Source organism: Caretta caretta, chromosome 2 (genome assembly GCF_965140235.1).
Source record: "Caretta caretta isolate rCarCar2 chromosome 2, rCarCar1.hap1, whole genome shotgun sequence".
Taxonomy (NCBI): Eukaryota; Metazoa; Chordata; order Testudines; family Cheloniidae; genus Caretta; species Caretta caretta.
In genome coordinates, this window is record NC_134207.1 from 43,887,468 (window position 1) to 43,910,107 (window position 22,640).

The window sequence follows — 22,640 nt, forward strand, 5'->3', positions numbered from 1 at the left end:
GACAGTACTATACCACACACTTTCTCAGACTTACCTTTGATTGATGTGTCAGATGAACTTTTGCATGAAAAAGTTATCATAAGCATAGCAAATCTTCTGCACTGATGTTACTTTAGAGATTGTAATGATAATACTTTTATTACATACAACCCCTCTGTTCTTCATTGTCTGTTTTCACAAATCAATAGATTTTTGTGAAAGAAGAGAGAGAAAGGAAAAGACAAAAATCCTGTGTATGAAAGTGGCGTCCCCAAACCTCTGTGTGTATAGGTTGCTCTAACACTTTTCCAGCCTACGCCTTTCGAGCTGCTACATACCTTGGTGATACAGCGTGGGAGTGACGCCAAGAGTATTGTAGTTATTAGCATTGTATTAACTGTGTCCCCTGTAAAAAGTACTGGCTGTGATCACCCCTTGTACGGGAAAGAGGATGCCTGGATTTCTGCACATTCTGTATACAATATTATAATCACCGAGCCCTTGCCCACATTTTATTTAAGGCCTCTCTCTCTGTTTTCGTTGGCAAATGGCCTGCAGTGCTGACTTGCATCTATTAATACAGAACCAGGGTAACACTCTGTACTTCTCACACACATGATTTTTAAAAGATGGACTCTTAGAGCCATATCATGAATACCCTGCCACTCTGATATCCTGGGTCAGGATGCCACCCGCCAGGCCCCTCAACAAGCTGTGGAATGTTTTTACTGCTTCTTTCTGCACAAACAATGTATTCCCTATTTCCTCGGTAGGTATGCAGTTGCTGTGTGGATGGCAGCCCTTGTGTTCACAGATTTTGTACTACACATGCCAGTTCCCACCCGTGTTATGGTCAAGTTGTGTTGGCTAAAGTATGTGCTAATGCGCTCTTCTATAGCATGGCAGGATACCTTCTCAGCAGCTCATTTTAAGGACAGGCAGGATTTAGCCTGATTCTCTACTCCATTACGCTGGCCCAAAATAGATGTAACAAAAGGCAGAATCATGCCCTTACAAACTATGTCTGCGTTCATTTTCCTGTATTTTATTTGGGAACAGTGGACTTTGCTTTAATCAATTGCACCTGGCTGCACCAACTGACAAAGGTGTAGGTGTATATAGGTTAAAGGAGATGTGCCATCCCCCAAGTATTAAGATATATTAATTAAGCCCAAGGATACACAGCATTTGCTAAAAGAGAGCTCATATGATCCAGGGCTTAAAGCACAATTTCTGGGGCTGGATAGTCAGTGCAGTCTGCTGATAAAAGCACAAGACTGGGAGCCAGAAAATCAAAATAAAGCCACGAATGACTTGCCATTCACTGTATGCACCACTTCCTTGTGTGTCAGCACTGTGAGCGACAAGCATGCAGCTGAGGGTGGAAGCACAACATTAGTGAAGGCGATTAGAGCACCCTGTACACCGGGAATGAAATGAATGATTGGATCGCAAGACGCAAATGCTGTTTAGCTGTACGTTTGTTATAGAAGTGAACTAACCACTTCTTTGACAATATGGGGTAGGTCAGAAGGCATATTATAACTCTGGCTTTGTCTGACTAGGAAAAGTGGGTGAGTTTAGGTTGGGCTTAGCTATCATGCGATAGCTAGGCTGGATTTAAATTCCATCTTTCTTCCAGTGTAGATGTGGGGTAACACCTTTTAGCTCGATTTTAGCTAGTCAAAGGCTACGTTTACAGCTCTTGCAGCTGCGCCGCTGTAAGGTCTCTCCTGTAGCTGCTCTATGCCGATAGGAGAGAGCATCTCCCACCAGCATAGCACTGTCCACACCAGCACTTCTGTTGGTGAAACTTATGTCCGTCGGGGGGGGTGTGTGTGTGTGGTTTTTCCGCACCCTTAACCGACAAGTTTTACTGACAAAGTGCTAGTGTAGACATAGCCTAAAACTTGACCAGCTAAATCCCACTACATATGTTGGCTGAACTTAACTAGCTGTCCTAATCAAGACAAAGCCTCTGGCAGTGAGTGCAGCATGGATTTGAAACTATGGGCCAAATTCTCTGCTGGGGTAAATCAGTGCAGTTCCATTGGCAATGGCACTCAGTACCAGTTTACACCAGCAGATAATAATAGGAGGGGGCTCAGGGATTGGGCAGGGGGTTGGGTGTGGGAGGGGGTGTGGGCTCTGGGATGGAGTTTGGGTGCGGGAGGGGATTCCGACCTGGGAAAGGGGGTTTGGGGTGTGGGCTCTGGCCAGGTGGCGCTTATATCAGGTGGCTCCTGGTCTGCAGTGCAGCGGGACTAAGGCAGGCTCCCTGCCTGCTCTGCCTCCATGCTGCTCCTGGAAGCAGCTGGCCTGTCTGGCTCCTGGGTAGAGGTGTGGCCAGGCGGCTCTGTGTGGTGTGCGCTGCCCGCTCCCGCAGGTGCTGCTTCCACAGCCAATGGGAGCTGCGGAGCCAGCATGGGGGCAGCGCGCAAAGCTTCCCTGGCTGCCCATGCGCCCAGGGGCCACAGGGACATGCTGAGAATGGTGAACCATGGCCGCTGAGAGCTCCGGGGGCCGTGCCTGCATATGGTCAACGTCAGCAAAATGTCTCGTGGCCTGCAATCAGATTACCCTGATGGACCGCATGAGGCCCCGCAGGCCGCAGGTTGCCCACCACTGCCGTAGTAGTTCCTTCTTTGAGCATTTCTTATGCTAATAATATAGGTTTCAGAGGGGTATACAGTTTTGTATTTTGCCTTTAATGATCATCATTGGTTCTTTTTTGCCATCACGTTTAATTATCATCATTTGGTTTTTTTCCCCTCCATATTTCATGCATTTCTCCTATTCACTGGATTATTTTTGGGGTCCACTAGAAAACTCAGTGTGCAGAATTTGACACAAAGGAAATTCTTTGCATTTATCTTTACGGAGCTAACCTCAAAGAGTTAATATCTCTCTTTCCTTTCGATAAACTAGATTGGAAAATAACTTATTAAAAACAAGTATGCTGTGTGAAGCATACCCCCTTCATTAGTTCTCTGGATTCTCTGTTTCTTAGTCTTAGCCTCAGTGTTCTAATGGGCCCTCCAAATGCATTAATGGGAGGACACTTTGTGGCTGGTATGCATAGTTCTCATGGCTCTGCAGTGAACGTCTATGTAGAAGAATTTCCCTTTGAGATGTCAGAATCCAGATTATCTGCAAGTAATATAGTAATGACGATCTGCTTAATCAGGTAGTTTGCTTATTAGCTACAATCCCATCTTCTGAATGCTCTAATAGTCCCTTTTATCGTAAATGCAATCTTATGTGCAGGAGTACAAAACAGTGCTTCTTTTTCATTCTCTTCCTCTAGTATTTAAGGGAAACCTCACACTTTGAATGATCAATTTGAAAAATGTAAAATGTTGCTGTGGCCTGCCTAATGGTGGCTGGTGGTATTCTTGTTTTGTTGAGTAGATGTTAATTCTCTAGTATTTGGAAAGGAGAGATTACAGGAAAGGCAGCCTCACATTCTGTCTTTCGGAGGGAAAACAAACCTGAATGACAGACTGATCCTTTTACTAGAATTTATTTAAGGGAAACCTCACACTTTGAATGATCAATTTGAAAAATGTAAAATGTTGCTGTGGCCTGCCTAATGGTGGCTGGTGGTATTCTTGTTTTGTTGAGTAGATGTTAATTCTCTAGTATTTGGAAAGGAGAGATTACAGGAAAGGCAGCCTCACATTCTGTCTTTTGGAGGGAAAACAAACCTGAATGACAGACTGATCCTTTTACTAGAATTGTGGGATGGGACTTTCAGAAGTTTCAGTGTTGGCTTGGGTACGTTCCCACTGGCTCTGCATTGTCAAGCGCAGCAGTCAGACCTAGTCTCTGTCTCTACTAGCTCAGACTGACAACTGAGGCATTATTGGAGTGGTATAGATCCGCCTGCCCCTGATGTCCAGCCACAACTGAAGCATATAATGGGGGAAAATAGTCTCCAATGTGTCTGCCTGCAAGGTGTGCTACTCAGTCTTAGAAATGAGGAGATGCCTTACCCCTGGCAAACGAACACTAAATATAGTGGTTAACTTGGTGACAGAGAACCCCCCCGTATTTTATTTTCTAGTGAAAATGTCTGCCTAATTGCACTGTGCAGCCAGCTGACCATAAAGGGATCAGAAGTTGTCACACCACAATTTGTATTTCAGCCTGGTGAAGAAGCTTGAAAAGCAGCAGGAGAGCAAAACAATCTATCATTCTTATATGGCGCCCACCTGTGTTGTCTGAGCCCTCATATACCCCAAATGCTGCACTAAGTTCAAATGTCTCAGATATGGGATCTTTTTGGTCAAATGTGCTGCCGTATAACTAAGCCCCTTCATTTCCAGTTTAAACTGATTTTTACCTAAAAATTCCCAGGTTTTACAAAAAGTATTATTCAGTTTTTTACCCTACTTTTGTATCATTAAAATATATAAAAAAGTACTTGTTTTATTAGGAAAATACAATATGTTGCATGAGATATATGTATTATGATAATACATTAATCTGTGTGTATATGCAAAGCTGCTTACAACGTAAGACTATGTATTAGTCTAGAAGATATGCACGATAAACAAACAGGCACGCACGCAAGCTCTGAATTGCGTGCGCATGTGAACGTACAGATGAATCTCATGCCCACATGTACACATTTCAAGCTGTTAGCAGATAACGGTTTAAAGAGTTGACACACTCAAATGGGAAGAAAACAAAAATCTGTATCAGAATACACTTCAGAATACAAGGAAGTATTCAAAAGTTTTAGAAAACAAAAACAGGAGAAAAGGATGAAGTTGAGTATATGCGCTGCAAATGGTGTGGCCCAATTATTAAATGTAAAGATTTATAGGCTAATAGTTCTAAGTCTACAACAGTAAACTGTTTATTCAGAGGAAAAATTTGGGGGGATTAGAGATAAACTCAGAGGTGGCATTGTGTTTTGAGTTTTGTTTTAGTTGTCCAGCAAACGACATTGAGTAATGGAATTCAAAGCATTTATCTACTGAATACTTTTTTTCTTGTCTTTCCGTCCACCAACATAAACCCTGATATTTACCCAGAAAAATTATGAATAGTCTTTTGCACTGATCTTCACCTGTTTTTTGTTGTGGTGGCAATAAACACTGATAAATTCCTGGGGAAAATTAAGTAAAATAAAAACTGAAAACAAAGGGCCCTAAGTATAACAGTTCCTTGTGCTAAGGTTTCTGTCATCTAAGTAACATGATCATGTATGTGACACCCCTCTCAAACAGTTGTTAGCTGTTAGGTGACTATTGGTTGCAAAATGGTTGACCTGCTAGGAGGGTAAGAGGGCAAAGCTATTCAGGATCACATGGCCCTGCAACAGTCAATTGGATTGTATTTGGAAGTCCAAGCATGTAATAAGCTTTATTAATAAAGACTTGGTTCGTATGTTTAATTAGTTATCCCTCTGGCTCCCTGTTTTGTTGTCTATGTAACTATAGGATAAAAATGCGGCACATTTCCCCTACTTTCACACAATTAAAAACAGAGAGGGCCAGATTCTGCCACCCTTCCTCACACAGAATTGCTCTGCTGACATCACAGAGGTTGCATGAGGAATAAAGTTCTACTCCACATGACTAAAGGTGGAAGAATCTAGGCTGGAATCAGAAACAAAGGGGTTAAGTGTCACATCAGAAAAAGTGACAAATAGGCTCTTAAGAGAAAAAAACAAAAGGAAAAATGTGCATGCAAGTTTCACAAATACCAGCGCCACATACCAGGCCAGGGTGGTCCTTACAGACAGTTTTATGGAAGAGATGTTCTGTGTAGTTACTACAGAGCTGTGTTTTCTTCTTCTACCCTAAAAAGGCCCTTGAATATTATGAAGAATTTATGCAAGACAGTGGGTCTTAAACACTAACCTTAATGATCTCTAAGTGCTTGACTGACTCTGGGTTTATTTCCTAGATACAGCGCTACCATCTGTGCTTTCCAGTATTATCTATTTACAATTTTCCATGAAACCTTCATAGCCTCTGACTCTGCCTGATAAGTCTGGCCATAAATTTTCCATTCCTGTGGCGGAGAAAGATTGTTTTCACATTTAGAACTACAAACTACAATAAAAAATGAACATGCGCTACAGAACAGGGCAGTCCAGGCACCTAGTCAGCTGGACCACCAGCACCTAGTCCACAACCACCAGCAAGATGAAAACTGAAGCCAAATGCATGGCCAGCCAAAGAACAAGGTGCCCTTTCTGTAAAGTCACCTCTGAGCACGGACCGTGGGGCATGCTGCTGTCCCTCCCACAAGAGAATAGTCAATGCTGCATGATAGGACTTTGCAGTGCTGTACAGTCCAGTATTCATAGCAGTTCCATATGGCCAGTAGACCAAATAAAAGGCTGCTTCTTATGGTGCATGCTGCTTATTGATGCTTAATCCCAATATTGCAAACACACGACTGGCTGGTGATTCAGTCATCCGGGAGAGCTAGCTAGTACTCAGAGTTCTGATGCAGTTCAGTGTTTCTCATACAATCAGTTTTACATTAGGAGACATGGGCAGGTGAAAGTAAGGGCGTATTCTGCTTCTTCTCCAATTCTCCACTTGCCAGGCTTGAGTGACTCCTATTGACTTTATAGGAGAATATTATTTTGGAGACTGTTCTTGTCTTCGTATGTTGGAGAATGAGCATGGAAAGAATCCCTGCCCAAAAGCAAAATTAACATGTTTCTGTTGAAGAGTTTTGTAAATTCCATCTTTTCTTAGCAATGTTACAGGGTCATTACCTGAAACGGAGTTACTCCTGATTTATAGCAGTCAATCATGCCCACAAAGACATCTGTGTCCATGTTCAGAAATGGATTAACTTAATCTGTTTGGATTTCTATAGTGCTTTATTAGTAAAAATTTTATATGATTTTATATAACACCTGGAGACCTTATACACTGTTGGTAAGGGAATCTCCCCAGTCTTTATCAGTAGAATGAATAAAAATTTTCCATCTAGCCTTAAAAGTATCAGGCTAAGAGTGTGATAATGCAATGCTTTCTCTGGCAAAACTCCTTGCAGTTAAGGAGGCTTGAAACAGTAAAGATTTAAGGATCAAGCCCCTCTTTTGTAACACGTACGATATAGTTTCAGCTTTTCTAAAACCAGGCAGCATTGTGCTACTCCAGTTTTAGGCGAGTGTCACACCTTTGATACCCGTGGAATTACATTAGCATCAAACTGGAGTAACGCTGCGGTGAATAAGAATCTGTGCATCCAAAAAGCATGTAGTGAGACTGAGAAAACTGTTCAGTGACTTGTAGATTTTAAAGAAAATGAAAAATGGGATCTTTTGTATGAGTCATTCTTATACTGAAAAATAGCACAAAATCCCTAATTTTCAGGTATTTCCAAATTATTGATCTATGATTACATTTAGGAGATGAGGTTCTCCAGGATGGAGTTCCTTCCATTTTTGTAGTTAGATAAGGAAATATATTTGTCACCTTTGGGACATTAGAAAAGCTCAAGCAATTCTTTAGATATCGCTGATTTCAAGAGCACTTGAGGGCAAAGCTGAAAGAGTCTTGTGATGAAATGACAATTTATTGTATTTTTCCACTCCATAAGAAGGCAAAAGGTTTACTGGCATTATTAATAAAGAAAAAAATCATATGGCTGCAAGTAAATAATTTCGTTAGTGTTACTGTCTGTAAGTTTTTGCTCTTCTGCTTGGCCGCTTCCTCCCAGCTGGGGGCTGGCTGTTGTGTGAACAGGCCAACGACGTCACGGAAAAGCCCTGTCTCTGATCAGATGGGCTTAATATAAACCAGGTTTGCTGAGAAAGAATTAGAGAGGCAGCCACTGAACAGGAGAGGATTTACTCCAGCAGACCAGTTCACTATATCACACTCCACTGCAAGAAATAGACAATAAGACCAAAGCTGACTAGTGGAAGAGACTGTGAAAAGTAAGGTGGTGCTGGCTGAAAAGTATTGGTTTGAATGTCTTACTTAAGTGAAGAGAAATTATAGAACTAAGTAGATAAATGAAATATGTAACGTGGAATATAGTTTGAATATGGAATTGAGTGCACTACAGTAAGTTATAAGACACTGTCTTGTTTAGTTTATTAAACTGTGGAACTCTCTTAAGGAAGCACTACTAATGTAGACTGTTTATTATTTAGCCAAATCAAAGTTAACATTTCTCATTCTGTCTTTTTGACAGGGAAATGACAGCAAAATATATGCTTGAAAGTTAAAATATTTAATTTTGTTTGTGAAGCAGTGTTTGTTGGATGCCTGGTCTCCTGCTAAAAACATTTCTTGCTGGCAAAGGTTTATGTGACTGTATAGAATTCAGATGAACTCATTTTGCAACAAATGCTGTAATTACAGATAGAAAATGGCATTGGTCATAAGAGGCAATATGCTTGGTAAAGGCTGATATTCAAATTACAGGTATAGTCTGCTGTTTTTCAGCACATTTGTTTTATGACCTGCTCCGTACCTGCTCTAAAAAGTTTTCAAGGGTTTCTTGAGTTAGAAGAAGTAATTGGTAGTGTGCAATTTGATGAGCTGTGCACTTTTTGCAAACACGAAAGAGGAATACAGTTGGAAAGCGGCCCAGGATGTTTTAATAGCAGATGCTCTCTTTGTTAATATGCAGAAGAGAACTGAGAGCCATTAGACTTAAGTCTAACAAAGCAAAATGTATAAATAACTGTCACCTTGGGAACTGGAGAGCATCAAAGTAACTTTCCTAAAAATGGTAGCTGTGGACCACTAGGAAAGACATCACAACATTCTGCCTCCAACCAAGGCAAAATCCATTCAAAAGCCAAATGTCATTAAAAGCCATGTTTAGACAAGAGGAGCTAGTCTGACTAGCTGCTCCCCAGCCAAATTAATTTGTTGATTTAAAAACTGTAAATGTATGAGCTATTTTCTCCCAGTGATAGCTCCCCTAGTGGTGTGATCAGGTACATACTCTGGGATCCCATCAGATCTCATTCTGCTCTCTCTTACACCCGTTTGATACCAGCTTAATTCCAGTGTGTGCAATGGAGTTGCTCTTTTTTTTTTTACACTGGTATAACTGAGCACAAAAACAAGCCCCTTATAGCAAGACTTGTTGATGTGGTTCTTTTTCCACCGGAGGAAATGATCTAAATGTGCAGAGTATAATGTTTGTTGTTCTCACAACAGATTCAACTGTCAGTTGAGACTAAGCATGATACTTTGCAGGCAAAGAACAATTTCTTGTTTAGCAAAGCCCCGGCAGATTCCGCTGGACTTTACCTGGGTATGCAGTGATGGGAGAGGGTGCAAGGAACCTTCACTCCATTGCATGGTCTGTGTAAGGGACAGGCACAACTGCAGTCTCTGTATTTCTCCCTCTGCACACCCCTTGAGGTGCACAGTGCCCCAGAATGGGCAGGGACCAGCACACTGGGAATTACGCCCTCTCTGAAGGTGGGCACGGTCCCCCATGTGATCGATTGCTATGAAAGACATTCTGGCTCCTACTGCTCCCTTTGGGGCAGTGCAGCTCCACACCATCCCCAAAGCAGGGCTGTGCCTAATATTCACAACTAGGGGGAGACAAAGATAGGGCTTAGTATGTAATGCTGATTTCAACCTGAATCCTAAAGCCATGACTATGGCTGGCGAATTAGAAATGTTAGAGGCAAATGAAAGAGGCAGCCGTTTTAATTCTTCTTTGGTCTGTGCACGAGGCATTTGCAGATACACAGGATATACCTTACCAATGGGTTTTTTTTAACATGGAGCCCATTTCAGATTCCTGGTGTGCGACATTTGCGACTTCGCTATTTTTCACTAGGGAAAACCCATGACTCTGAATCATGTCACCCTGCGTCACAGCAGCAGCGTGCTGCACGCACAGCAGCAGCGCTGGAGCATCCCTGCTGATGGAAGGCACCTGGCCGTCCACAAAGACCCCCACGAGTACAACGTGCGCAAGAGATACACTATGAACCCCGATGATTATTACCGAAGGAGTTGGTCGTCCGAGTCCTCCGATTCAGTCATTTCCTCCGAGTCCGGAAATACCTACTACCGGGTGGTCATGATTGGGGAGCATGGAGTGGGAAAATCTACCTTGGCCAATATCTTCGCAGGCGTGCACGACAGCATGGACAGTGACTGTGATGTGCTAGGAGGTAGGTCATTGCATTCTGCATTGTTTACGTTTATTTAAAGCCTTTCCTGTCAATTGTCATCAGCAATAAGACAGAAAATTAGTGACGTCATTTAATCTGGAGTGCCTGAAACTGAGGTAATGCACACTTGGCCCTTATTTTCAAAGCTGATTCCAGCACGTGCATCTGTCTCAACAATCGGGCTATGAAAAAAGACACTCACTGACAAAGGTCTAAGTCTGCTGAAATACAGAGAAAGGAGACCAGTACAGCTTCTGAACCCTTTCTTTTTAAAAAAGGCAGTTGGAATCTGATTAATTCTTGATTGTGATATAAATACATTACTTAGAAGGCCTGAATCAGATCTTATACCAGTTTCACACTGGTGTAACTACAAGCTCCAGTGGATCAACTCCTGCTTTACCCTGGTGTGAGGTAATAGCCTGGCCTGTAAATTGCACTGCCAGCCTTGTGATGCTATTGTTCTATGAGAAATCAGTGCGTAAAATCATTTGGAATTTTAAAGAAACTGTTAAGAGCTACATATCAGCAAGAGATAAGGGTAGAAAAATAATAATCCCTGCCCTGCTTTACAGGTACCACCAAAATACTTGCTGGTCATTAAGTAATCCCACCAAATTTGTATGAAAATAAATTGCCTCAATATAAGTTATTTGGGTTCTTCTCATTAGCATTTCATATCACCTGCATGGCACAGATCCCCCACTTCCCAGAAGCGAAGAGCAGATAACGATGCCTCAGTAGTGTGAGGAAAAAATCCTGCTCCCCAATTAATTTGAGGAAAAAGAGGAGGCTGACATGGTCTGCAGCTCTTTGCTAGGCAAGTTCCCTTTACTATGCACCTCTGTTTTAGAGTGAGGGGACTTGTATTTTCATTATTCCCAGGGATCAATTAAAGCTAAAGGCCAAACAGTGGCACTGAGTCATGGGCCATGTTTTATGTGCGGGATACCACTGGGGAGGAGCTTTGCTGCAGCAGGATCTCCTGCGGCTCTGAAGACGTGGATACGGTCACCCTTTGGAGAAAGGGCAGGGGTTGCTCCCACTCTGGCTGGAAAAGTTTCACTGACCAGCGCAGATGGCCCCATCCCTCCACTGCCGCTTGCCGCCCTGCCTCTTTGGGATGCCTAGCCAACAGGCAGCACCAGAGCAATCTTTGTGTGCCGGGCTAGGAACGATTTATCACTTAACATGGGCTGGAATTAAAAATACAGGGTCCAAATCCTGCTTGTGCATGACCACGGGCTGGAAATATAAATCTTGGGAGCCTGAGGGGAACTTGAGGACCCCTTTGATGCACTGGACACGGATCAGCCAATCAGGTGTGTTTTCTTTTAATCTTCCACTGAGTAGTCCTGTAATCATGCAAGACATCATTTGCATTAGGCGGGCCTTCTAGCAGCTATCTAGCCTGCACTCCAGCAGCATGTAAAGTACAGCACAGAACAAGCTTATGGTCACTTCCACTCTTCTTTCTTGCAGATTTGCAAAATTGCCCTGAAAATCTACTAGCCCAGGCACCCTGCCTAGTCACCCACCTTCACAGTTATGAGGCTGGGGGGGCGAAGTAATCCCCAAACCAATGATAATATTTTACTTATCTGACAAATTTTCCTTGTCCCAGGGAAGTGGAATTTTGCACAGCTGCTTTATGCTATATGATGGACCAGATCTTCTGTTGGATGTTGGTGCTTTGTGCTGCACTGTTGACAGCATGTGTCCTTACAGCAGGTGTAACCAGAATTCAGAGGATCACCCCAGTCAAAGGGAGCCTCCAGTTAGTGTAGAATCAGTGTAGCAATGCCTATGTTGTGCTATCTCCCTGCTGCTGATGTAGGGGACACGGGTGGGATGCTCCTATGCCATTGTTCCAAACACTGGGAGCTGCCAGAAGCCAGGGTAAGGTAGAACAGCCTTCAAGCTGCTCTAAACTTACTCCAGAGGACCAGTCCTCCAGAGAGCAGCCCCAAGATGAGGGGGAGTGTGAAGGTGAGCTTTATGCCTCCTACAGCCTGCACTCTGTTCAGCTCTGCTGGACTCAGACGTTTGCCCAGGATTAATCTAAGGCACAAGCACAAAGGAGAACCTACTGGGACTAGAAGTGAAATTGCTCCTGTTGGTTAGTGTTTTCTTTTTGCTTTCCTTCTTTAGGCCCATCCACCCCCAGGTGGCCAGCTGTGTCAGCCCAGTGCCCTTTTGTTCACAAAGAGTTTCCCATTTTAAAGTTTCTGTGGCAGAACTGATTTAAAAAAAAATATTTGGCTATTCTTTAGTTACCCTTGGCTCATTCTACTCCATGGCCTCACTGTTTTCTGGCTTCCAGGAGAGTCCAGGATTAGGACTTGGGGAAAGATCACTTCACAAAAGCACAGTGGGAGCTTATGAGGCCTTTATTTAAAATACAGTAATATCCTCCATCAGAGTGGTTTGGATAGGTGCTCTGAACAGCATGGTGATGAATGTAAGCTGTCTGCCCTAACACTGGATTTTATTATGCTAGCAGTAACACAAGACTAGAGATGGACCCAAACCAAAAACGTGCTTTCGAACACCCCAAACTTCAAGGGAGTGAAAAGGATGGGGAATGGAATCCAAATTTCACAGTGGCCCTTGATCTCTATAATGGCTTGGCGCAGACCTCAGATCTAAAATACCTCTGAACCGTGTGTGGTTTGAAATCCAGATATGAATTTTGCTGGTCCTTACCCAGGGTTAGGCAGGTTCTGCCACTTCCTACCAAACTGCTGTGAAGTGCTTCATCACCTCTTTAATGTTCATAGGTGAACATTTAGTGAGAAGCACTAACCTGGGACAGGATAAAGCCAGGGGAACGAGGGACAGTTCAGGGGACTGTAGTGCAATAGCAGCATCTGTTTTATAGAGCCCAGCAACCTTTGCCTCACACACCGCTGCCCGTTGCTAGGGCTGCTGGATGGCTGAACTGCTCAGAGCAGCAGTGATTGTTCACCCGAAAAGGGTCCCCGCTAGAGTGAAAACAAATATTTTCCATTACTAAGCCTTGCTGGAGTCTGTACGTCTGTCAGCTGCTCCCAGGGGGTCAAATGTTCAGTGTTTGATTTATTTCTTTCACTGGTTATATCCCTCTTCCCCCTCCCCCACCGTATCCCTGCCCTGCATAGGATAAAAAGCTTTTCAGCCAAAATCATGAACACAAGTTGCAAAATCTTTTGCTCTCGTTCATTTGCCGTGAAAATTAAGGAAAAAACCGTAAAGAGACACAGGGCCACACGCAAGACTCGTGAAAGTGGATACACCTCCTCTGAAATCCCTGGACTCACCCCAGCAGTGAATTGGATTCACTGAACTCAACCTGGAACAAATTATATGTATATGGCAATTTTTCTTTATTGCTACGTATATGACAAAAGGAAGGGATGTATTGCTAACATTTGTGGATTTTTATTCTAGAAGACACATATGAACGGACCTTGATGGTAGATGGTGAAAGTGCAACCATTATGCTGCTTGACATGTGGGAAAATAAGGTATTTCATTCAATTCATTTTATTCCAGTGCCAAAGGGAAATTAAGTATGAATGAGTAGCAATACTCTAGTTCTGCTAGGAACATGCAGTGGTTCAACAAGTAAGGAGGTGTTATCCATAATTCTATGGTCAGTGAAAGCATGGGGACTTTCACAATGTCCAAGGTCCTCCATCTAAGTTTGAAAATGGCAAAGAAATTTCTTTGTCTGATTTCTTATTAAAAACAAAAATGCTGGAAACATGATCAGAGCTAAATTTGACCTGGGCATAAGCAAACACAAGTTAATGAAGTCTATTGGTCAATTTTTGCCCTGGTTTGTGCTGGTGTACATCCCTGTTACTTTGGTTTTATACTGGTGTAACTGTGATCAAAACCATACCCAGCAAAGTTACACCATGGTTGAATTTGGATTGAGTAATATTACACTTTTTCTGTAAACACTCAGGTGGGCTTCCAGTTAAGAAAGCCAGGCTTTTGCTAATGCTGGCTGTATCTATTTTATATTATCAGAGTGAAGAAGAATGGATCCAAGATCACTGCATGCAAGTAGGAGATGCATACTTGATTGTCTACTCCATCACAGACCGAGCGAGCTTTGAGAAAGCCTCTGAACTAAGAATACAGCTCCGCAGGGCACGCCAAACAGAAGATATTCCCATTATTTTAGTGGGCAACAAAAGCGATCTCGTCAGGTGCCGTGAAGTCTCTGTGTCAGGTATGGAAAATTACCATGACAACCACTTTATAACTTTAAGAGCCATATATTGTTCTAGATCTGCTTGCAGAATTCCCACTGATGTCTGGAGTACTCTATGGCTGAGAATGGGTGGAATGGTTCAATAGCAAAAAACAAACAAACAACCTCAACCCCAAAATCCCCAGTTTAAGGGCCTGATTCAGCTCCCATAAATGTGAATTAAAAGGCTCTCTTTAATGGGAGATGAATCGAGTCTTTGGTCAACTAAGTCTTTTCTGGAAACTTATCCATGAGTGTTGGATGTGCAGTGTCTACAACAACACAATAAAATAAATCAGCATAACCAGAAACGGATGAGAAACTCCCCCCAGCTTAGGTTTCAACACAATCCGATGACCATTGACTGTAGCGCTTGACCTTTCCAAAGGTATTCACCCTCTCCTCTGTCTTCCAAGAAGTTCCTCTGATAGACCTTTTCCCAGGTCCCCATGCAAGGGGAAAGGAAAGCTGATCTGGACTTTACCCTGCATTCTGGCCCCTGTCACAATGGCTCTACATGAAAACTTCTCACTGGGGTACGTAGAGCCGTAGAGCAAAAGAGCTCAGTAATATTACTAGGCTTCTTATTTTCATTTTCACATTCTTCCTCGTGCTGGGCTGTTAAAGGCACTTTGACTCGAGTGAAGGCAGGAAGGTGGGTTTCATTCTAAGCACTCTATGAGTCAACCACCTGATGTGTTTGGAGAGGGAGGGGAGTATCAGAGCATGCTGGTATCCATTTAGAAGAAGATCATTAGAGTTAGTTTAGGTTCAAATATAAAAAATAAGGGCCCAGATTTCAAAGTGGCTTCTAAAACTATGGGCATAATTTAGCTAATACCTAATTTTTTGCACATGTTGCTGTTCACCCTAAAGATTTTGCTGTTCAAAGACTACGATTTGTGTATGCAATCTGTGGGCCCAGTCCTACTCCTTTCGATGTTAATTGCAAGTTTTACCATTGACTTCAATGAGGGTAGAGTCAGGCCTATATTTACACATACAAATCAGGTAGGTAGGAACTTACCCATTCGGGGTATTTCTACACTGCAATAAAAGACCCATAGCACAGCCATGGCTGGCCTGGGTCAGTTGAGTGAGGCTCAGGCTGTAGGGCTATAAAATTGAATGTGATATTAGGGCTTGGGGGAGCCTGAGCTCTGAGATTGCAAGGGGAAGGGCTTAAGCTCCAGCCCAAGCCTGAAAGTTTATACAGCAATTTTATACCTATACCGCCCAAGCCCTGTGAGCCTGAGTCAGTTGACCTGGGATCTGAGACCTGGGGTTGAGGGTTTCTATTGCAGTGTAGACGTACCCTAAATGTGCATGTGGAAATCTGAGTTTTGGCATATGCAAAATTATGCCTGCAATCTTCAAAGCTGCATTTTGAAAATATGGCTGTAAATGGATCAAGCAGTATATTGCTCTCAATAATGGTAACCTCATTGCCTCTGTCACGAGTCACTGAGGTTTCCCTGAAGTACAAGTGACTCTATTTGGGGCATTTATAGATAGCTCACATTCTGTACTGCGCATGGCACTGTGTTCAGCAGCTTTGCCCTTCTCCCTTTTGCTTAGGGAACGTGCCCTATCTGAACTCTATCCCTACTGACATAGATCCCTTACCATTTTACAGAGGGCCGAGCTTGTGCTGTTGTGTTTGACTGTAAGTTCATTGAGACCTCCGCAGCTGTCCAGCACAACGTGAAGGAGCTGTTTGAAGGAATTGTGCGGCAAGTCCGGCTAAGACGAGACAGCAAGGAAAAGAACGAGAGGAGGCTGGCATATCAGAAGAGGAGAGAGAGCATTCCTAAGAAAGCCAGGCGGTTCTGGGGCAAAATAGCTGCCAAGAACAACAAGAATATGGCCTTCAAACTTAAGTCTAAGTCTTGCCACGACCTATCAGTACTTTAAGAAGGTTGGACTATGACACATGTTCTCTTCTGTGGACATTGTTTAACTACATTGTGAACAATAATCAATCTATATTAGATTGGACTACAAGAAAAACATTTTTGACTTGGATTCACGGTTGTGATTGTGACAAAAATGTGCTGGCAATAAGCACAGCACAATGCATGGAAAACAAAAGCCTTTCTTAATTTTTTTGTCAGTAGTTTTTGAAAAAGCTTTCTCTTATACACCAGAACATCCTAAAGTTAAGCAGGGTGTGTTTTTAAATGTATTTCTTGTTTCTCTTGTTGCCTTTGGATAATAGTATAAGAACCTAAACACTCATGATCTGGGGAATGAATTGCACCCTCTCATTATTTTTGGAAAAATGTGTAGCGAAATGATGAACTCACTGAGAACTGATCCTTTGCCAAATAGTTGGTCTGATTTTCTTAAGCATCCAAAATCTGCATTTCTCTAGAATAGTCACTGAGACACTGTCTTGTTTCCAGGGGTAACACCCATGAACATACACATCTCTTACTTCTAAAAATTTAATATTTAATGGAAAAAGTACTTCTAGCCAAATGATTTTTCCCCTATGATTTTCATACGGTGGGACTGTCAACAACAAAAAAATCAGATTAAAATGCAAAATGCATGAAGCGAGGGATGCCAAATTTTAAAACCACCTGATCTTTTATAAGAAACCACATGGACTTTTTGTACCCAGACTTGTGTATGCCGGAGCTGTGCTGTATTTATTTCATTGCAAAGCAATAAGCATTTTTAGTATTGGGGGTGAAAATGTATTTATTGTCAGGTTTCTTAAGAAAAACACTTTAATGTTTTCTAGCTAATATCTTTTTCAGATTATGCAAGTTTTTATTTACATGCCTTGTAATAAAACAAACAAAATATTTGACTGCCTTTGAGTACCAACACGAAATCTCAAAGATTTTATTGGAAGTTAAAGAAAAGATTTTGATTGTTTGGAAAGCATCTTATGTGTGTGTACACTGAAGATACCTAACAGGTATTGCTGATTACAGACTACTTAGCAATTTAGAATCACAAGCAAAAATACCCAAGATATTGTAAAATGCTCTTAATGCCCAATATTCCTTATACCCAGAGTGGCACTATGGTGATAAAGATAATAATAGTTCATTCATATAGAGTGTATTTTGTTTAGAGATCTCAAAGCACTCTACAAAGAAAGATAAGCATCGTTATCCCCATTTTACAGATGGGGAAACAGAGGCAGAGAAGTGAAGTACCTTGCTCAAGGTCACAAAGCATGTCACTGGGTGCTAGAGCGGGAAAATCTCAGTCCAGTGTCCTATTCCTAAAGTAGTATTTGAAATAAGGGTGTTGTTAACACAGAGACCCACTCTGGATTGGGATATTCAGGGACTTTGGGTTCATAACTCCAAGGTCAGGGCAGATGTGCAGCAGTTCTAACATGCAAACTGGTAACTGTGATGGGCCAAATGGCCACCCTAGTAGCTCAGGTACCACAAAGATGGGTGTAATATAGATAGACACACAGAAGTGAACTCCACATCCTGTGCTGTACAGGATTTGTTTACAAAAGGTCTGGAGTCAGCTTGCTGAGTGTTTGAAGAACGCTACCTCTACTGACAGACTAGGTTTAGTACTGCCCATCAGGGAGTGAGCAAACAACTGTGCAGAATTCATACTTCCCAAAGAATACTACTTCTGCTGTAGAGTACATTTCCTAGCAATTTGCCTGAAATAATATAATTCGGTATTTGGAACACAGAAGAGACAAGAGCACCACGTGATTCTATGAATTCAGAGGAAAGTGTAATTTTGAAATGAATGTTTTTTGCATGGCCTGGATACAATTTAAACATAGAATCATAGGACTGGAAGGGACCTTGAGAGGTCATCTAGTCCAGTCCCCTGCACTCATGGTAGGACTAAGTATTATCTAGACCACCCCTGACAGGTGTTCGTCTAACCTGCTCTTAAAAATCTCCAGTGATGGAGATTCCACAATCTCCCTAGGCAATTTATTCCAGTGCTTAACCACCCTGACAGGTAGGAAGTTTTTCCTAATGTCCAACCTGAACCACCTTGCTGCAATTTAAGCCCATTGCTTCTTGTCCTATCCTCAGAGGTTAAGAAGAACAATTTTTCTCCCTCCTCCTTGTAACAACTTTTTATGTACTTGAAAACTGTTCTCATGTCCCCTCTCAGTCTTCTCTTCTCCAGACTAAACAAACCCATTTTTTTCAATCTTCCTTGATAGGTCATGTTTTCTAGACCTTTAATCATTTTTGTTGTTCTTTTCTGGACTTTCTCCAATTTGTCCACTTCTTTCCTGAAATGTGGCACCCAGAACTGGACACAATACTCCAGTTGAGGCCTAAGCAGTGCGAAGTAGAGCGGAAGAATTACTTCTCATGTCTTGCTTACAACACTCCTGCTAATACATCCCAGAATGATGTTTGCTTTTTTTGCAACAGGGTTACACTGACTCATATTTAGCTTGTGGTCCACTATGATCCCCAGATCCCTTTCCGCAGTACTCCTTCGTAGGCAGTACTTTCATATTTGGTCAATCTAAAGCAGTCCAGACAGAAGTATTCATTACAATATCATAGTTTAGAGCTACTGTACTAACAGAGCCTGGTACCATTCAAAACTTGCATCAGAAAGAAGTGGGCAAAACTTTTTAGCCATTAGTTATTTTCTTCTACTATATAAGTTTCATTGAATTAATGTCCTCAAAATTGCTGAGGAGGTGGGGGTGGAGGGAAATTCCTTGGCCTGTTCCATTTCAGTCAAGCCACGGTATTTTATAACTCCAAATCAAACAGGAGTTTGAATCTATACAGTCCTAGTCTTCCAAACAGAGGTGTTAAGAGTGGAAGCCAGTAATTTTTTACAGCACGGTTGGTTGGCACATACAGTGTCGCCAACCCCAAATATTAAATAAATCATGTCAGGGCCACAAAATTAAAGAGATTGGCTTAAAAATCATTAGAGCTTTTTAAATAAAAATCTGGGGTTCTTTTTATTTGCTTTCGGCTTCATAGCCTTTAGTGTGCTCTTGCTTCTTCTTTTTGAACTTTTCTCTTGAAACCAGGAGGGCTAGAAACTTTGAGTTGGCAGCACTGAACATACTATGGCTAGAGACAACTGTCTAATTTCAGACATGTTTACAACCACTTAGCTCAAGTGGGTCATAAGGGAATGGACAGCAGAGAAGGCACTTCTGCAGGCTGGAGTTGTATTTGGATAAACACTACGTAATCTCTCTGAGTAGCAAAGAGAGGATGAGCTGAGAGGAAAACCTCATCTGGGCCAAAATCTTTTAGAGGGGAGTGTGTCTGAGTAAACACACCATTAGCCCTCTTTCCTTCCATTCCTGTGGAAATCATCCCATGGAACTTCACACAGCTGGGCCTCTGTGGGGTTTGAGGAAGCATTTTTGAGCAGAGAGGTGGGGGTGGAGTGTTACCTCAGTGGATTTACCTGACGAAATTCATGATGTTAGTATCAGCATGAACTACAGCTTTGCATCTTGAAACCATCCCTGGGTGAATGCACTGTCGGCCAGTGGTGGGCAACAATGCGTGAAGAAGGTGTGGTGCATGGCGGGCAAGCAGCCTGGCGAGTGCCGCAGAGAGTCTGGGCATCCTTGTGGCTGCCCTAAACCTCCAAGGAATGCCCAAGAGCTTCAGGATATCTCTGTGGATCTAAAGTCCTCTGTGGGTCAGGATGGCATTGCTTCCTGCCCATTCTGTGATCAAACTCTGACTCTATCTTATAGTGGAACAGAAACTCTACAGCAGGGGTGGGCAAACTTTTTGGCCTGAGCGCCACATTGGGGTTCTGAAACTGTATGGAGGGCCGGGTAGGGAAGGCTGTGCCTCCCCAAACAGCCTGGCCTCTGCTCCCTGTTTGCCCCCTCCCACTTCCCGCCCCCTGACTGCCCCCCTCAAAACCCCTGACCCATCCAACACCCCCTGCTCCTTGAACCCTGACTGCCCCCTCCCAGGACCCTCTGCCCCTTATCCAACCCCCCCGCTCCCCAACCCCTTACCATGTCACTCAGAGCAGCAGGACTGGCAGCCGTGCCGCCTGGCTGGATCCAGCCATGCCACTGCACTGGCTGGCAGGAGCTCACAGCCCTGCTACCCAGAGCGCTGGTGGCATGGCTAGCTGAGGCTGCAGGGGAGTGGGGACAGTAGGGGAGGGGCCAGGGGCTAGCCTCCATGGCAGGGAGCTCAAGGGCCAGGCAGGATGGTCCTGTGGGCCGGATGTGGCCCGCGGGCCATAGTTTGCCCACCTCTGCTCTACAGCCTCAAAGCTGTGGATTTTTTTCACCTAATGTTGGCCTTCTCATAGGTTCTTCCATGGGAGAAGGCAAGATACATGCCTATTTAGCTATATTTAATGCACTTTCACTGCAGTACCTGAGTCCTTTGTATCCATATTTATAAAGATGTCTCAACCTAACTTCTAATTATATGCCCACAATCAGTTATGGGCATAATGGGAGACATCCAAATGCCTTATTAAAGGCTACTAAGATGTCTATATCCTAATATTTGTGTTTTTCAAATTTTCACTCAGAACTGTCACTAGAGCATCACTTCAAAATAATTTGTTCCTTGGAATCTAAATTTAGTCAAAAGACAAAATGGCCCATTTAGAGAGATGACTATAGAGAATGGGGTAGGGGGAGGAATAGCTCAGTGGTTTGAGCACTGGCCTCCTAAACCCTGGATTGTGAGTTCAATCCTTGAAGGGGCCATTTAGGGAGCTGGGGCAAAAATTGGGGATTGGTCCTACTTTGAGCAGGGGGTTCAACTAGATGACCTCCTGAGGTATCTTCCAACCCTGATATTCTAATGGACCATTGTTTTATTTTGACATTTACAAGAGAAATTTGAGTCATGATCATAGCTGATTATCATCAAGTTACTAGATACAGAAAATTTCACCCTTCATAACAGCTGGCTGGTAAATAATCATGTTACTTAATTGGTACCTTAAATACTTGGTAAATATTGACACTTCAGACCTTTACTATCCACAAGCCTGTTAGGTGTTGATTTCAGAGGGCAGTTTCAAGAAATGTGTAACATCATAGAACAATGTCAGGGGCCCTACTGGGGTACCTATAAATAAACAAGTGCTATAGGCATTCTAACAGTGGAAGAGGCATGGAAATTGTGAAAACAAGCGACAAACAAATCCCAAATGCAAAAGCATCAGAAAGCATACAAAAAAGCAGTTCGGGGACTCAAACCATTGTATTGGCTACTCATGAAGTCAGGGCTACAGTAATAGAAGCTAACAAGATCATTGCTCCGTTGTCCACAGAGATCTGGCAGTAACTGTGGAATCGTTGAGTCATAAGATTGATAGATCCAAGGCAACAACTATGAAATTCCTGGAGCCTGGATAAAATAAAATAAACATAGCAACCAAAAATTCTAAGATCATGTGGAATGACTAATTATTACAATAATAGCTCTCTTAAAAAGACAAACTATATCAGTGACATGAATTAGGGAGAAAGTTCCACTTTCAATTAATTTCATCTTGACAGATTTAATGCCAGAGGAAAGGTTTCTTTATTAAAGTTTTAAGGAATAACTATAGTAGTCACTAGGTTCCCACCTGATATCCTACCTGAAGGAATTACATTATCTCTGTTGTGACAGCACATGCATCTCTAGCATATTAAACTGCACACGTGTCGTCTTGTGAGGATTATTGATAACATTTAGGCAAGTATAAGATATAGATTATAAAAATGGCTAGATGAATACTGCATGGTTTTAATCCACATATGTGCAATATTTTTAAATTACACCCCTTGGAAATCTTTACAGATAAAGGGCCAGATTCTGGGTCTACTGAGGGTATGTCTAGACACCTGTGGCTGGCCCGTGCCAGCAGACTTGGGCTTGTGGGGCTTGGGCTGCGGTGCTGTTTCACTGTTGTGTAGACTCCTGGGCTCGGGCTGCAGCCTGGGCTCTAGGAGTCTGTGAGGTGGGAAGTTTCCAGAGCTCAGGCTCCCGCAAGAACCCAGAAGTCTACATGGCAATGAAACAGCCCCGCAGCCTGCACCCTGCAAGCCCGACTCAGCTGGCATGGGCCAGCTGCCGGTTTTTCTTTGCTGTGTAGAAATACCAGGCTGGTTTGTGCCACCTTGGTGTCTGGCTGTGAATGAAAGAGGGAGACAAAGGGCTCAGAAAGATGGAGCCTAACTTCCTGATAATGATGATTATGCTGATAACATTGTTGACGCAGCAGACATAGCAGTGCAGTATTGGGGTGGGGAGCTGGACTGCAATTAGACACCTGCGTCTGGGCCGTGCCAGCTGACTCACGCTCTCGCAA

General features: G+C 42.9%; 1 protein-coding gene across 2 annotated transcripts; it reads left to right on the forward strand.

Annotated features, from left to right (window-relative positions):
• Positions 1 to 7,771: 7,771 nt before the first annotated feature.
• Positions 7,772 to 17,172, forward strand: GEM (GTP binding protein overexpressed in skeletal muscle). Of its 2 annotated transcripts, none has more exons than XM_048841237.2 (5): positions 7,772 to 7,897; positions 9,775 to 10,114; positions 13,544 to 13,620; positions 14,132 to 14,336; positions 15,994 to 17,172. In XM_048841237.2, exons 2-5 carry the CDS (start codon positions 9,784 to 9,786, stop codon positions 16,269 to 16,271), a joined length of 891 nt encoding a protein of 296 aa, XP_048697194.1. In that variant the 5' UTR covers positions 7,772 to 7,897; positions 9,775 to 9,783; the 3' UTR covers positions 16,272 to 17,172. The 2 variants fall into 2 exon arrangements, with proteins under 2 accessions (XP_048697194.1, XP_074981153.1); XM_075125052.1 differs by lacking the exon at positions 7,772 to 7,897 and adding an exon at positions 7,905 to 8,027.
• The last annotated feature ends 5,468 nt before the right edge of the window (positions 17,173 to 22,640 follow it).

Excerpts from the sequence above, each read along its gene's own strand:
- GEM (XM_048841237.2), top strand. The coding sequence starts at position 9,784 with ATGACTCTGAATCATGTCACCCTGCGTCACAGCAGCAGCGTGCTGCAC. Across the intron at positions 10,115-13,543 it reads TGACTGTGATGTGCTAGGAG|AAGACACATATGAACGGACC; the intron begins GTAGGTCATTGC and ends TTTTTATTCTAG. Across the intron at positions 13,621-14,131 it reads TTGACATGTGGGAAAATAAG|AGTGAAGAAGAATGGATCCA; the intron begins GTATTTCATTCA and ends TTATATTATCAG.